Below are 10,934 nucleotides of genomic sequence, written 5' to 3' on the forward strand. Positions count from 1 at the left end.
GACTACAACTCCCAGCATGTGTCATTCAGGAGTCTTCAGTCTGTGGTATAACACCAGCATGCTGCCTCTGTAGTCTCCTGGGGGTTGTAGTTCACCACACCTCTATAGGGCATACACCAGTGTTTCCGAACCAGGGTGCCTCCAGGTTTTGCAAAACTACAACTCCCAGCATGCCCTGACAGCCTTTGGGCATGCTAGGAGTTGTAGTTTTGCAACAGCTGGAGGCACACTGGTTGGGAAACACTGGTGTAACATGATGTGTATGCTGAATAGGCTAGAACAGTGTTTCCCAACTAGTGTGCCTCCAGCTGTTGCAGATGTACAACTACCAGCATGCCCAAAGTCTGTCAGGGCATGCTGGGAGCTGCAGTTTTGCAACAGCTGGAGGCACACTGGTTTGGAAACACTACCATACACACACATAACAGGGACTACAACCTACAACTCCCAGCATGTGTCATTCAGGAGTCCCCCTCCCCTCCCACCCTCACATATAGAGATCCAGTATGAGATTTCTTCCCCTGCAGTCTGTACATCCCCGGCCTGTGCACCTTGTAATCCTTCCCTTCAGATAACACATTTATCTTCTGTGTTCCGTTCTCCTGTGCAGACCTGCGTCCTCAGGAGCAGAGCAGGAGGGTGGGGGAGGGGAGATAAGGAGCTGTGTACTATGGCTTCTCATGCAGAACTCCGGGAGGGGGGAGATGAGGGGGCGTGGCTTATTCCTGTCATGCAGTCAGAGAGAAAAAAAAAAGCTCTGACGTCTTGTCCACAAGAGATTCAGAAGATTCAGAACATGGTGGACGACAGTAAAAGAAAATCCTCTGAACTACAGAACTTCCTGCCCAACAAACAGGTAAGAAAAACACATACATGCTGCCAAAACATATAACACATGTATATTGCAAAAAAACTAAACTTACAAAGAGGATGCCATATAGTCAAAAAAATTAACTACCGGAGTACCCCTTTAAATCCCCCCCCCCCTCCCTGCAGATAGGGTTTCTTTGCTTGTGTCATTGGTATTCATAGTAGTGATGAGCGGCATAGGCCATATTCGAATTTGCGATATTTCGCGAATATATGGACAAATATTTATCCTATATTTGTGAATTTTGCATGTTCATTTTCTTTTTATATTATTTTGCTGTCTGTCTGCAACAGCTTTTTTTTTCTATTTTGGTGTTTGCCGCTCATCATTACTGTGGTACAGTATGTTAATCCGTTATTAATTTACAAAGAAGACTCCATCCTATACCGAATGATAAGTTTGATTAAGGCTGTTATATACCGTATTTATCCGTGTATAACACGCACTTTTAAAACTTAAATTTAAGGCAAAAAGCCTGCCTGCGTGTTATACGCCCATAAATCTTCTGGTCACTGATTTACAGCGGCTGCTTGTTAAGTATTAGCAGTACGGCCGCGGACACTTTAAATCAGTGACCAGCTGCGTCTCCTCCCCGCTCTGAATACTGTCACTTGTTTTCTCCCGCACTATACACAGGTACTATGGATAGTGCGGGAGACGCTGATTAAAATGAGCCCTACCTTGTCCGGATCTGCGCTACCTTTTAATCAGCATCTCCCGCACTATCCACCAGTACCTGTGTATAGTGCGGGAGAAAACAAGTGACAGTTTTTTGAGGGGGGAATGATAGGGGACATGATGGGACAGGGTGGGGGGGATGATGAGGGGGGGAATGATAGGGGACATGATGGGACAGGGTGGGATGGATGATGAGGGACATGATGAGACAGGGTGGGGGAATGATGGGGGGGCATGATGAGACAGGGTGGGGACATGATGAGACAGGGGGAAATGATGAGGGGGGAATGATGGGGGACATGATGAGACAGGGGGAAATGATGAGGGGGGAATGATGGGGGACATGATGAGACAGGGGGAAATGATGAGGGGGGAATGATGGGGGACATGATGAGACAGGGGGAAATGATGAGGGGGGGAATGATGGGGGACATGATGAGACGGGGAAATGTTGAGGGGGGAATGATGGGGGACATGATGAGACAGGGTGGGGGATGATGAGACGGGGAAATGATGAGGGGGGAATGAGAGGGAGACATGATGACACAGGGTGGGGGATGATGAGACAGTGGGAAATGATGAGGGGGGAATGATGGGGGACATGATGAGACAGGGTGGGGGATGATGAGACGGGGAAATGATGGTGGGGGAGGCACTAAATGCTTAATGTCTGTATGGCTAGTGGTGGTCTATGACAGGGGGAAATGATGAAACATGGGGGGTGGCGATGAAAGGGGTAAATGTGGTACAGGGACTGATAAAATGGAAGGAATGATGGGGCACTGGAGGGGACGGGACCAAACTGAGGTGCAGAAGAAAACGAAGTTGGGGGGATGATGTGGCATTTAGTCCAAATAATTTATATTACATTTATTTTTTTTACTTAAATTTCCCTGTTAAAATGGGGGTGCGTGTTATATGCTAGTGCGTGTTATACGCCGATAAATACGGTATATATGGATTATTAGGCTGATGAGTGGTCTCTAAAGAAATAATTATTTTTTTTACAGTTCTTACATTTCCTTTGGGAAGCCAGTGCTGACATTAGAAATTCTAATGTAATTTGTGAACACGAATAAAGAAGATATTTCATATTCCTTTAGAAATCAATGCACTTAGCACCTACCATGTAATTATAATGCTGAGTCATAAATTAAGGCTCGACCCTCCACTTCATTTATCCAGTTCATACAAGACAGAACCTTCATTAGAAACCAACCATTCAATCTAATGTAAAACATTAATGCAGTGCACAGGGCATTTGGGAGAGTCTTCAGCCTTTTGCACTTTTTCCACATTTTGTTATGTTACGGCCTTGTGCTTAAATAAATAAAAAAAAATCATGGTTTCCCCCTATTCCCCTTACAGATAATGAGAATTTGAAAACGGAATTTTAAAATATTTTGACAATTTATTAAAAGGGAAAACTACATATTTTGCCTGAACGTATTCAGTTGTATTCAGACTCTTTGCTATGACACTTAAAATTTTGCTCTGGGGGCCTCCCATTTCTCCTGATCATCATAGATGTTTCTACACCTTTTGAAGTCACCAATGGATCACTTGATTGGACATGATTTGGAAAGACACTCCACTTTCTATATAAAGCATCACAGGTGACAATGTATATCAGAGCAAAAAACAAGTAATGAGAAAGAACTGTCCTTAGAGCTCAGAGACAATATTTTGTAGAGGCACAGATCAAAGGTACAAAAATATGTTTGCTGTACTGATAGCTGCCAAGAGCACAGTGGTCTTCATAATTCTTAAATGGAAAAGATTTGGAACAACCAGGATGCTGAACCCCCACCAAAGTAATCGGGGGAGAAGGGCCTTGGTAAGACCCATGAAGGCCCGGAAAACACATAAAGGACTCTCAGACTGTGAGAAACAAGATTCTCTCGTTTGGTTAAACCAATATTAAAGGGGTACGCCACTCCCCAGGGTTTGGAACATTTCTAATCATTATCTGGGAAAAAACAGGCAGTTGTGGCAGCATCATGCTGTGGGGTGTTTTTCAGCAGTTGGGACAGGGAGATTGGCCAACATTGATAGAAAATGGAATGCACAATGATATTCTAAATGAAAACCTGATCCAGAATGCTCTGGTTCTTCAACTAAGTACTGAGTAAAGGGTCTGAACACTTATGTCCATGCAATATTTCACTTTTTTCTTTTCAATAAATGAGCAAAGATTTCTAACATTTTGTATTTGTCATTAAGGGGAATGGAGTGAAGAATGATGGCAGGAAAAGTTAAATAATTTTTTATTTTAGCACAAGGCCACAACATAAAAAGAGGCATCGACACACCCTCTCAGATCCCACAATTTTTTTGTTATATGTTTATGCTAGTCAGCCAGCACCCTGCTCTGTTCAGATCAGGGCAACAACCCTAAAAAACTATCTTTATGTGGGTAATTTTCCCATTTGGGAGATTTGGCTAGGCTGTTAAACCCCCAGTTATGTTCTGAGGCTCTTTAAGGAATCAAAACTGCCTCACAGGGATGCTACCTCAAATATGTAGTCAGAGGGTGAGCGCTTTTCTTTCTGGGATAGAGCTACAATACATTTCTACATATTATAGTTTAAAGGTAACCTTTCATCCATTTTATGCTGCCTGGACCACGGGCAGCATGAAACAAGGACAGGCTTCATTATTACAATCAACTATGATTTACCCTGAAATGTTGCAGTGTTTCAAAGAAATCATAGTTTATAATATGGAGAGATCTATCTATCACGTCAGAGGGATGAGAAGAAGCTAATTGTTACAGCTGTGGTAAGGTGGATCCACTGACCTGTGAGGATGATGGCGTGGGCCGTCCCAGGGAGCGGAGTCTAAGGAGAGTCTGCCGCAAAGCGGGATGGACTTGCTGCAACAGACGGCACCCAGGTCGCTACCCCGGTACGACTTGTCCCCTCAGGCAGCCGAGATATAACGTGGCACAGGAAGGTAAAGGCACAGATGTAGTCAGAATAAGTAGCAAGGGGTCAGATACACGGTGAGGTAAGACACAGGTAAACACTTTCTCTAGGCAAACTAGGCACAAAGATCCGGCAAGGATTAAAGGAAGTGTGGGGTTATATAGGGTCAAACTACACTAGCACCAATTAATGGTGCGCTGGCCCTAGGAGGTGGGGGCGCATGCGCCGGATTACACAGAGAGCAGAGGATGCACAGCAGTGAACAGGTGAGGGAGACCCGGCGGCTACATCCGAACCACAGTGGCGCCGGCAGCAAGCAGAGGGATCCGCTTGCAGTCAGCAAGTCTGACTGCAGCACTAGCTGTAACACCAAGTAGGATCACACACAACATTTCACCCTTGTTCCCAACTGTTTTTATGTTGTTACGTTGGTGATCAGGTTGAAAAAGACAAGAGGGCATCATGTTCACCCTTTAACCTTATGGTGTTGATGCAGAGGTAGGCAAAAAATCCTTGGGTGGCGTATTGACCCTGCTCTATACTAGGGGAAAATCCTTCTCAACTCCAAATCAGAATAAGTCCTTGAGTCAATGTCCTATCTCCATATATCTACTGTTCACAACTTTTAATATTTTGTGTTTCAAGAAAAGCAGCCAGGGCTTGAACTTATTCAACACAAGTGTGGCAGAGAGTTCCATAGTCTCACAGTAAAGATATTTGTAAGGTGTAGCAGGTCATACGGGGGCATGTCGCTGTTTTATTATGCCCATTGATCGCCCAGTGTGAAATTGATAAACATATTAAATAAAGCCACAAAAAAGAATAAAACTATAAGCTCAGTAAACTATAAATAAGAATTCACAAACTACCATTCAACAACCATGGTAGGAATGAGTTTTGTACACAGTGGTGTTGATCCTGGCTTTTATGCCTCATCTAATGCTAATACAATTTCAAGCCGCATCAACTCTCAGGTTTGTTGGGTGACAACTGAGCCTTCAGCCTATACTTATAAATCATTCACACTGACAGGCATCTGCATTGTGCTCAAGTACAGAGTAATCTCTTAGCTAAATAGTAAATGTTTTAATTTAGATCAAATTCCAATAATCCTTCCACACCCCACCATTTACTTACATCATATTAATTTTATGCAAATATTCCGACAAGGTAATCTCTGGATTAAGGATTTTAACCTGGAGTTCATACTATTTTATCAAATAATAATTGATAGGTATAAGACAATGCAAGCAAATGGAGAAAGTTATGATGCAGAATCTAGACTGCTACCACAATGGTTTTCTGGAAAATGTTCTCTTGGCTGTTATCTGTATTCAGCTAATAGGGCAACAGATCCCAACATCGTGTTTTTTGTAATTCTTTATTTCTTTTTCAAAGTTTTCCATAATAATACAAAAGAAGAGTATCACAAATATACAATTGTCAAATTATCCTATTGTCAATAATCAACACTACATAAAAACATCTTCGCCCATTCCCCCAACCCACCTTTCCCTCCTCCTTTGCAGACAGGGAAGAATTTAAAAAAAAAGGGTTTCGGTTCACCATAGCAGGACTTTAGCAGGAGAGACACCAATCCGGTCCTTGACAAGCCATACATCTCAAGTAAAGGGGCTACAAAAAGGACGAGGAATTCCAGCCGTAGGTATCCAAGAAAAGTGTAGAGGATAAAATCCATACATCTTTATTCTAAAAATTGTAAAAGCACATGGTGGTCACAGCTATTTGTAGGATTAAAAGCAATGCGTTACCAGCAGCAGATCAGCTGTTATTCGTGTTGTAATCACCTTTCTTAGATTTCTTATGCTGGAGTTCCTATACTTCTTATCACATCACCTTTACTAGAAAAATGGTGATTGTTTGCTTTTCTTGGCCCTGAATTCCACAACTTTTAGGAGAAGGAACATGCTCTCTTACATTCCATATTGCAGGGATATTCTCTAATAGAAGCATTGCTATGAAAAAGAATATGGGGTCTCCGTACAGCGCAACACTCTGTTTCTAGAAACTGGGATTCTTTGCCCATTATCTAGAGCTACATTCACGATTCTGGGACATCCCTTACTAGTTCAGTCTGAACAGCGCTTGCTCAGAAGATTTCCATTCTAAAAGGTGTCATCCTTACAGCATACACAGTACGCAATCTCAATCTTCCAGACCAGTGATTGACAGGGACCATATAGGAACTCAGCAAAGCACCTGCACTCCCTGGTACATAAGTACCATATTTTTTGCCGTATAAGACACACTTATTCTTCCCCAAAACTGTGGGTGGGGGGGGGGGGGGGGATTTGGTGCGTCTTATAAGGCGAATACACACCTATCACGGCGGTCCCTGCGGCCATCAACGGCCGGGACCCGTGGCTAATACAGGGCATCACCGATCGCGGTGATGCCCTGTATTAACCCTTCAGACGCGGCGATCAAAGCTGACCGCCGCGTCTGAAGCGAAAATAACACTAACCCGGCTGTTCAGTCGGGCTGTTCGGGACCACCGCGTTGAAATCGCGGCATCCCGACCAGCTTACAGGACATCGGGAGGGACCTTACCTGCCTCCTCGGTGTCTGCTCCGTGCCGGGATCCCCTGCATGGCCGGTGCTCTCCTTCGTCGTCATCACGTCGTTGCGCACGCCGTCCTGTCATCCAATAGGAGCGGCGTGCGTAGCGACGTGATGGCGAGGATACCGAGCAGCAGAGACCTTCCGGAGCGACAGGTACACCCCGGGGACGCGGCGACAGCGATGGAGGGCGACATCCAGGGCAGCGGTGACGAGCGGTGATGGGTCCGAAGTGGCAGGGACAAGTGAGTACTATCTCCTATACCATAACTCCTATACCAGTGGTCTTCAACCTGCGGACCTCCAGATGTTGCAAAACTACAACTCCCAGCATGCCCGGACAGCCGACGGCTGTCCGGGCATGCTGGGAGTTGTAGTTTTGCAACATCTGAAGGTCCGCAGGTTGAAGATCACTGTCCTATACTTTACATTGAATTTGGTTCAGAATCTTTATTTTCTAGATTTTTATCCTATAAAATTAGGTACGTCTTATATGACGAAAAAGACGGTAGAATATGTTCCCCATTTCCAGCCCCTGTTAATGGAAAAGGGCTTTTGTGATGATTGTCCTCACATCTTTATTCAATGACAGTTTCTGATGGTTACCAAAATATATATAATTTTTTGAGTTTTAAACTGAAATGTAAAAAAATTCCCACATCCGACTTTGTGGTTCTTACCTTCCTGGGGATGTGGTGGGACGTGGAGGAACCTGTTGAGGGGTCCACAGTTCAGATGACTGTAGGGTAGGAGACAGCTCCTGTGCACCCTCCTTCTGCCTGTAGTAATAAGACAGGTCATACTGCACTGCCATCCTTCATGTTTCAGCTGGATCCTCTTTTAGAAGGACTTTGTAATCAGATCTGTTTCCAGGCTGGGAACACCTACTAAAACACACACCAACAGAGCAGCAAAGGCAACCAAGTTACAGCACGGTCCGCCTACACTCTTCCGATTTGTTACTTGCTGAAACTTTGACAATTGCAGGATAGCATTACATGTCATTCAGTCACTGGCACGGAAAGCTGTAAGGTGACTACTCAGTACATTTAGCAGTGAGAAGACAAGAACATGAATCTGAGTAGAAGCTGTTTTAAAGGGGTACTCCGGTGAAAAACTTTTTTTTTTTTTTTTTTTTAAATCAACTGGTGCCAGAAAGTTTACAGATTTGTAAATTACTTCTATTAAAAAATCTTAATCCTTCCTGTACTTATTAGCTGCTGAATACTACAGCGGGAATTCTTTTCTTTTTGAAACACAGAGCTCTCTGCTGACATCACGAGCACAGTGCTCTCTGCTGACATCTCTGTCCATTTTAGGAACTGTTCCGAACAGAATATGTTTGCTATGGGGATTTCCTTTTACTCTGGACAGTTCCTAAAATGGACAGAGATGTCAGCAGAGAGCACTGTGCTCATGATGTCAGCAGACAGCTCTGTGTTTCAAATGGAAAAGAATTTCCACTGTAGTATTCAGCAGCTAATAAGTACAGGAAGGATTAATATTTTTTTTAATAGAAGTCATTTACAAATCTATTTAACTTTCTGGCACCAGTTGATTTAAAAATAAAAAGTTTTTCACCGGAGTACCCCTTTAAGCTGTTTTGAAGTATTCACAACAAATACATTATATTTAGGGCTCATGCATACAGTCATACTATAGCTCTATAGTTCTGAATTGTACACATTGGCCCTGATTTACTAGCTGGATCCCGGCTCTTTTTATTAAGTTATGGGACACAATTTGTATCGCACGTCCTCTGCGACACTTTGTGCGACACATATTACTGGTAAAAACCTGACCGTTTTCTAATTACTGAGTATTTTTTTTTAACCTGACTAAAGGGGCGTGGTTTGTATAATTAGGGGCGTGTTCCCCACATTTTCCTGAAAACCCGACAGTTGTATTTAAAAACCCACCAGAAAAACCCGAATTCCTTGAGGTGTGGGGAATCTGTTAAAAATTGTGGGTTTTTTGAAAATCCTGTTACTTTGTCTCCTTAGTAGCTTTTAATATTACATTTAAACATTTTTGTTGTTTATTTTTTTGGAATTTCTTTTTTTTTATTTCTTTTTTAATCTTGGCTTTCATTTCCTTTTTTTTTTTTTTTTTTTGTTTGTTAACCCATTAATGACCATGAATGTAAAGTTACGTCCTGGCACAGAGTTACTTTGCTTTATTTATTTGCTTTTATTTTTCCCGTACAACACTTTTTTTTTCCTCGTGCGACAGAATTTAATATCATGCATCAGAATTTTCCTGACATGTGTGAAACATTGATAAATACGTGTGAGAAAAAATAGTCGAGCAAAAAAAAAAACACTCTGAAAATAACCCGATACTCTTAGTAAATCAGGGCCATTGTGATATGGCACGCATAGAAGTCTTAAGTCCATTCTGTAGCTCCAAATTGATCATAAGAATTCTTCTAATTCCACAATAAGAAAAGTGCTGTCTTCCATCAGACACTATATTATGGAGAAGCATTGCTTCTGGGGAAGAAAATCTCTGTAATATTGGGTCGTATGTATGCACTAAATAGTAGCAGATGGAGCACATCCATAATACAGCAGTTGCAGTGCCAAATGCTCAGTAGGTGGTACGGGAGCAAATACAATATCCAATATTTGTAAATGTTAACTACAAATATAAAAAATATTGTTTTAAAGGTGGGCATATATTTTCAATAACTGTTATCTCTCCTTACTTTTGAATGTTCATGTGATGTGTATGGGGAGGGAGGGGTAACCTGCAGCCAGACAGTTTATACCTTTGAGAACAAAAGAGTCCTGTGGCAAAAATCCAGCAAGCTCAACCCTTCTCTTCACCCATTCACCTTAAACAGTTTGTAAAATCCGCCGACAGCGGCGAGTTAAACCAACTTAATGTATGTTGTATGAGTAATTTAAAGCAATATCATCATTTTTTATTTATTTTCGGAGCACATTTTTTTTTGGTTGCTAATAGTTGATGGATAGCGAGAGACCAACAATCAAGTTGTTGGCGGAGCTATAAAAAAAAATGGATTTATCAAAATATGGTACACTTTACCTTTTGGCCTTTCGGTGTCTCAGTTTTGTTGGGGAATGCTGAAAAGGTGCACAACAGGAAGGCTGAACTTATTAAGCCCTATATGGGGATAGGTACCTCAAGAGTTGTCCCCTGCTCACATCCCCTATTTATGAGCTAAAGTAGAAAGCTGCTGACAATGAGCGTCTTTTGTTGTAACAGCCCTTTCCATCTCTGTATTACATAGTCGGCTGCTACAGGGGATCGCAGGCCCAGCTTTAGAAAGGGGTTGTCTTCTTGATACAGTGAAACCTCTTTGGAAAAAACATCCAAAATTGCAAGGGTGGACTTCTCAAAGAAAAAGCATAATGTATGGTGGACAGAACATCTTTCACAGTTCTTTAATTTGGTTGTCCAGTTTGGAAACTCCTTATGGGACACCCTATTAGGGTGGTCTCACATACCATGCTTTTATAAAAATGCTAATTTTCCTAATATTTTTCTTGTGTTATTGTGCCCAAAAATGCTGCAACTAGATGTGAAATTAAAGTCTGTAGTGAAATACTAAGGGGGTCATGAATCATTGTAGCGTGTTGTGCTACGTGGTGCGCTTTTCTGTGCACGTAGAAGCAGGCTAATGTTAGTGTGTGAATTTAGGTTGGCTATTGGCGCACAAATTTGCTCACCTGACCAGGATAACATGATAAATCTGGTTGTTAACTACATGTTGTAAGGGATGGTGTGACCTGTGCAACTTATGCAAAAGTCACACTTTTTCTAGTATTTTGCTGTCTTTTTGAGTCTATGGCATTTTTTTTTTTTAGATCCTGTATGGGACAACAATATGTGATCCTCTCATTGCTCATGTA

At 42.3% G+C, this 10,934-nt stretch overlaps 1 protein-coding gene across 1 annotated transcript in view; it reads right to left on the reverse strand.

Moving 5' to 3' along the window:
* SPMIP4 (sperm microtubule inner protein 4) overlaps nucleotides 1–7,870 on the reverse strand; it is a 55,524-nt gene extending 47,654 nt beyond the window's left edge. Inside the window, exon 1 of the mRNA XM_056519835.1 lies at nucleotides 7,737–7,870. Within this exon, the coding sequence (XP_056375810.1) occupies nucleotides 7,737–7,870 (134 nt within the window). The remainder of the gene's footprint in view (nucleotides 1–7,736) is intronic.
* Between the last annotated feature and the right edge of the window lie 3,064 nt (nucleotides 7,871–10,934).

This window comes from Hyla sarda, chromosome 5 (genome assembly GCF_029499605.1).
Source record: "Hyla sarda isolate aHylSar1 chromosome 5, aHylSar1.hap1, whole genome shotgun sequence".
Classification (NCBI taxonomy): domain Eukaryota; kingdom Metazoa; phylum Chordata; class Amphibia; order Anura; family Hylidae; genus Hyla; species Hyla sarda.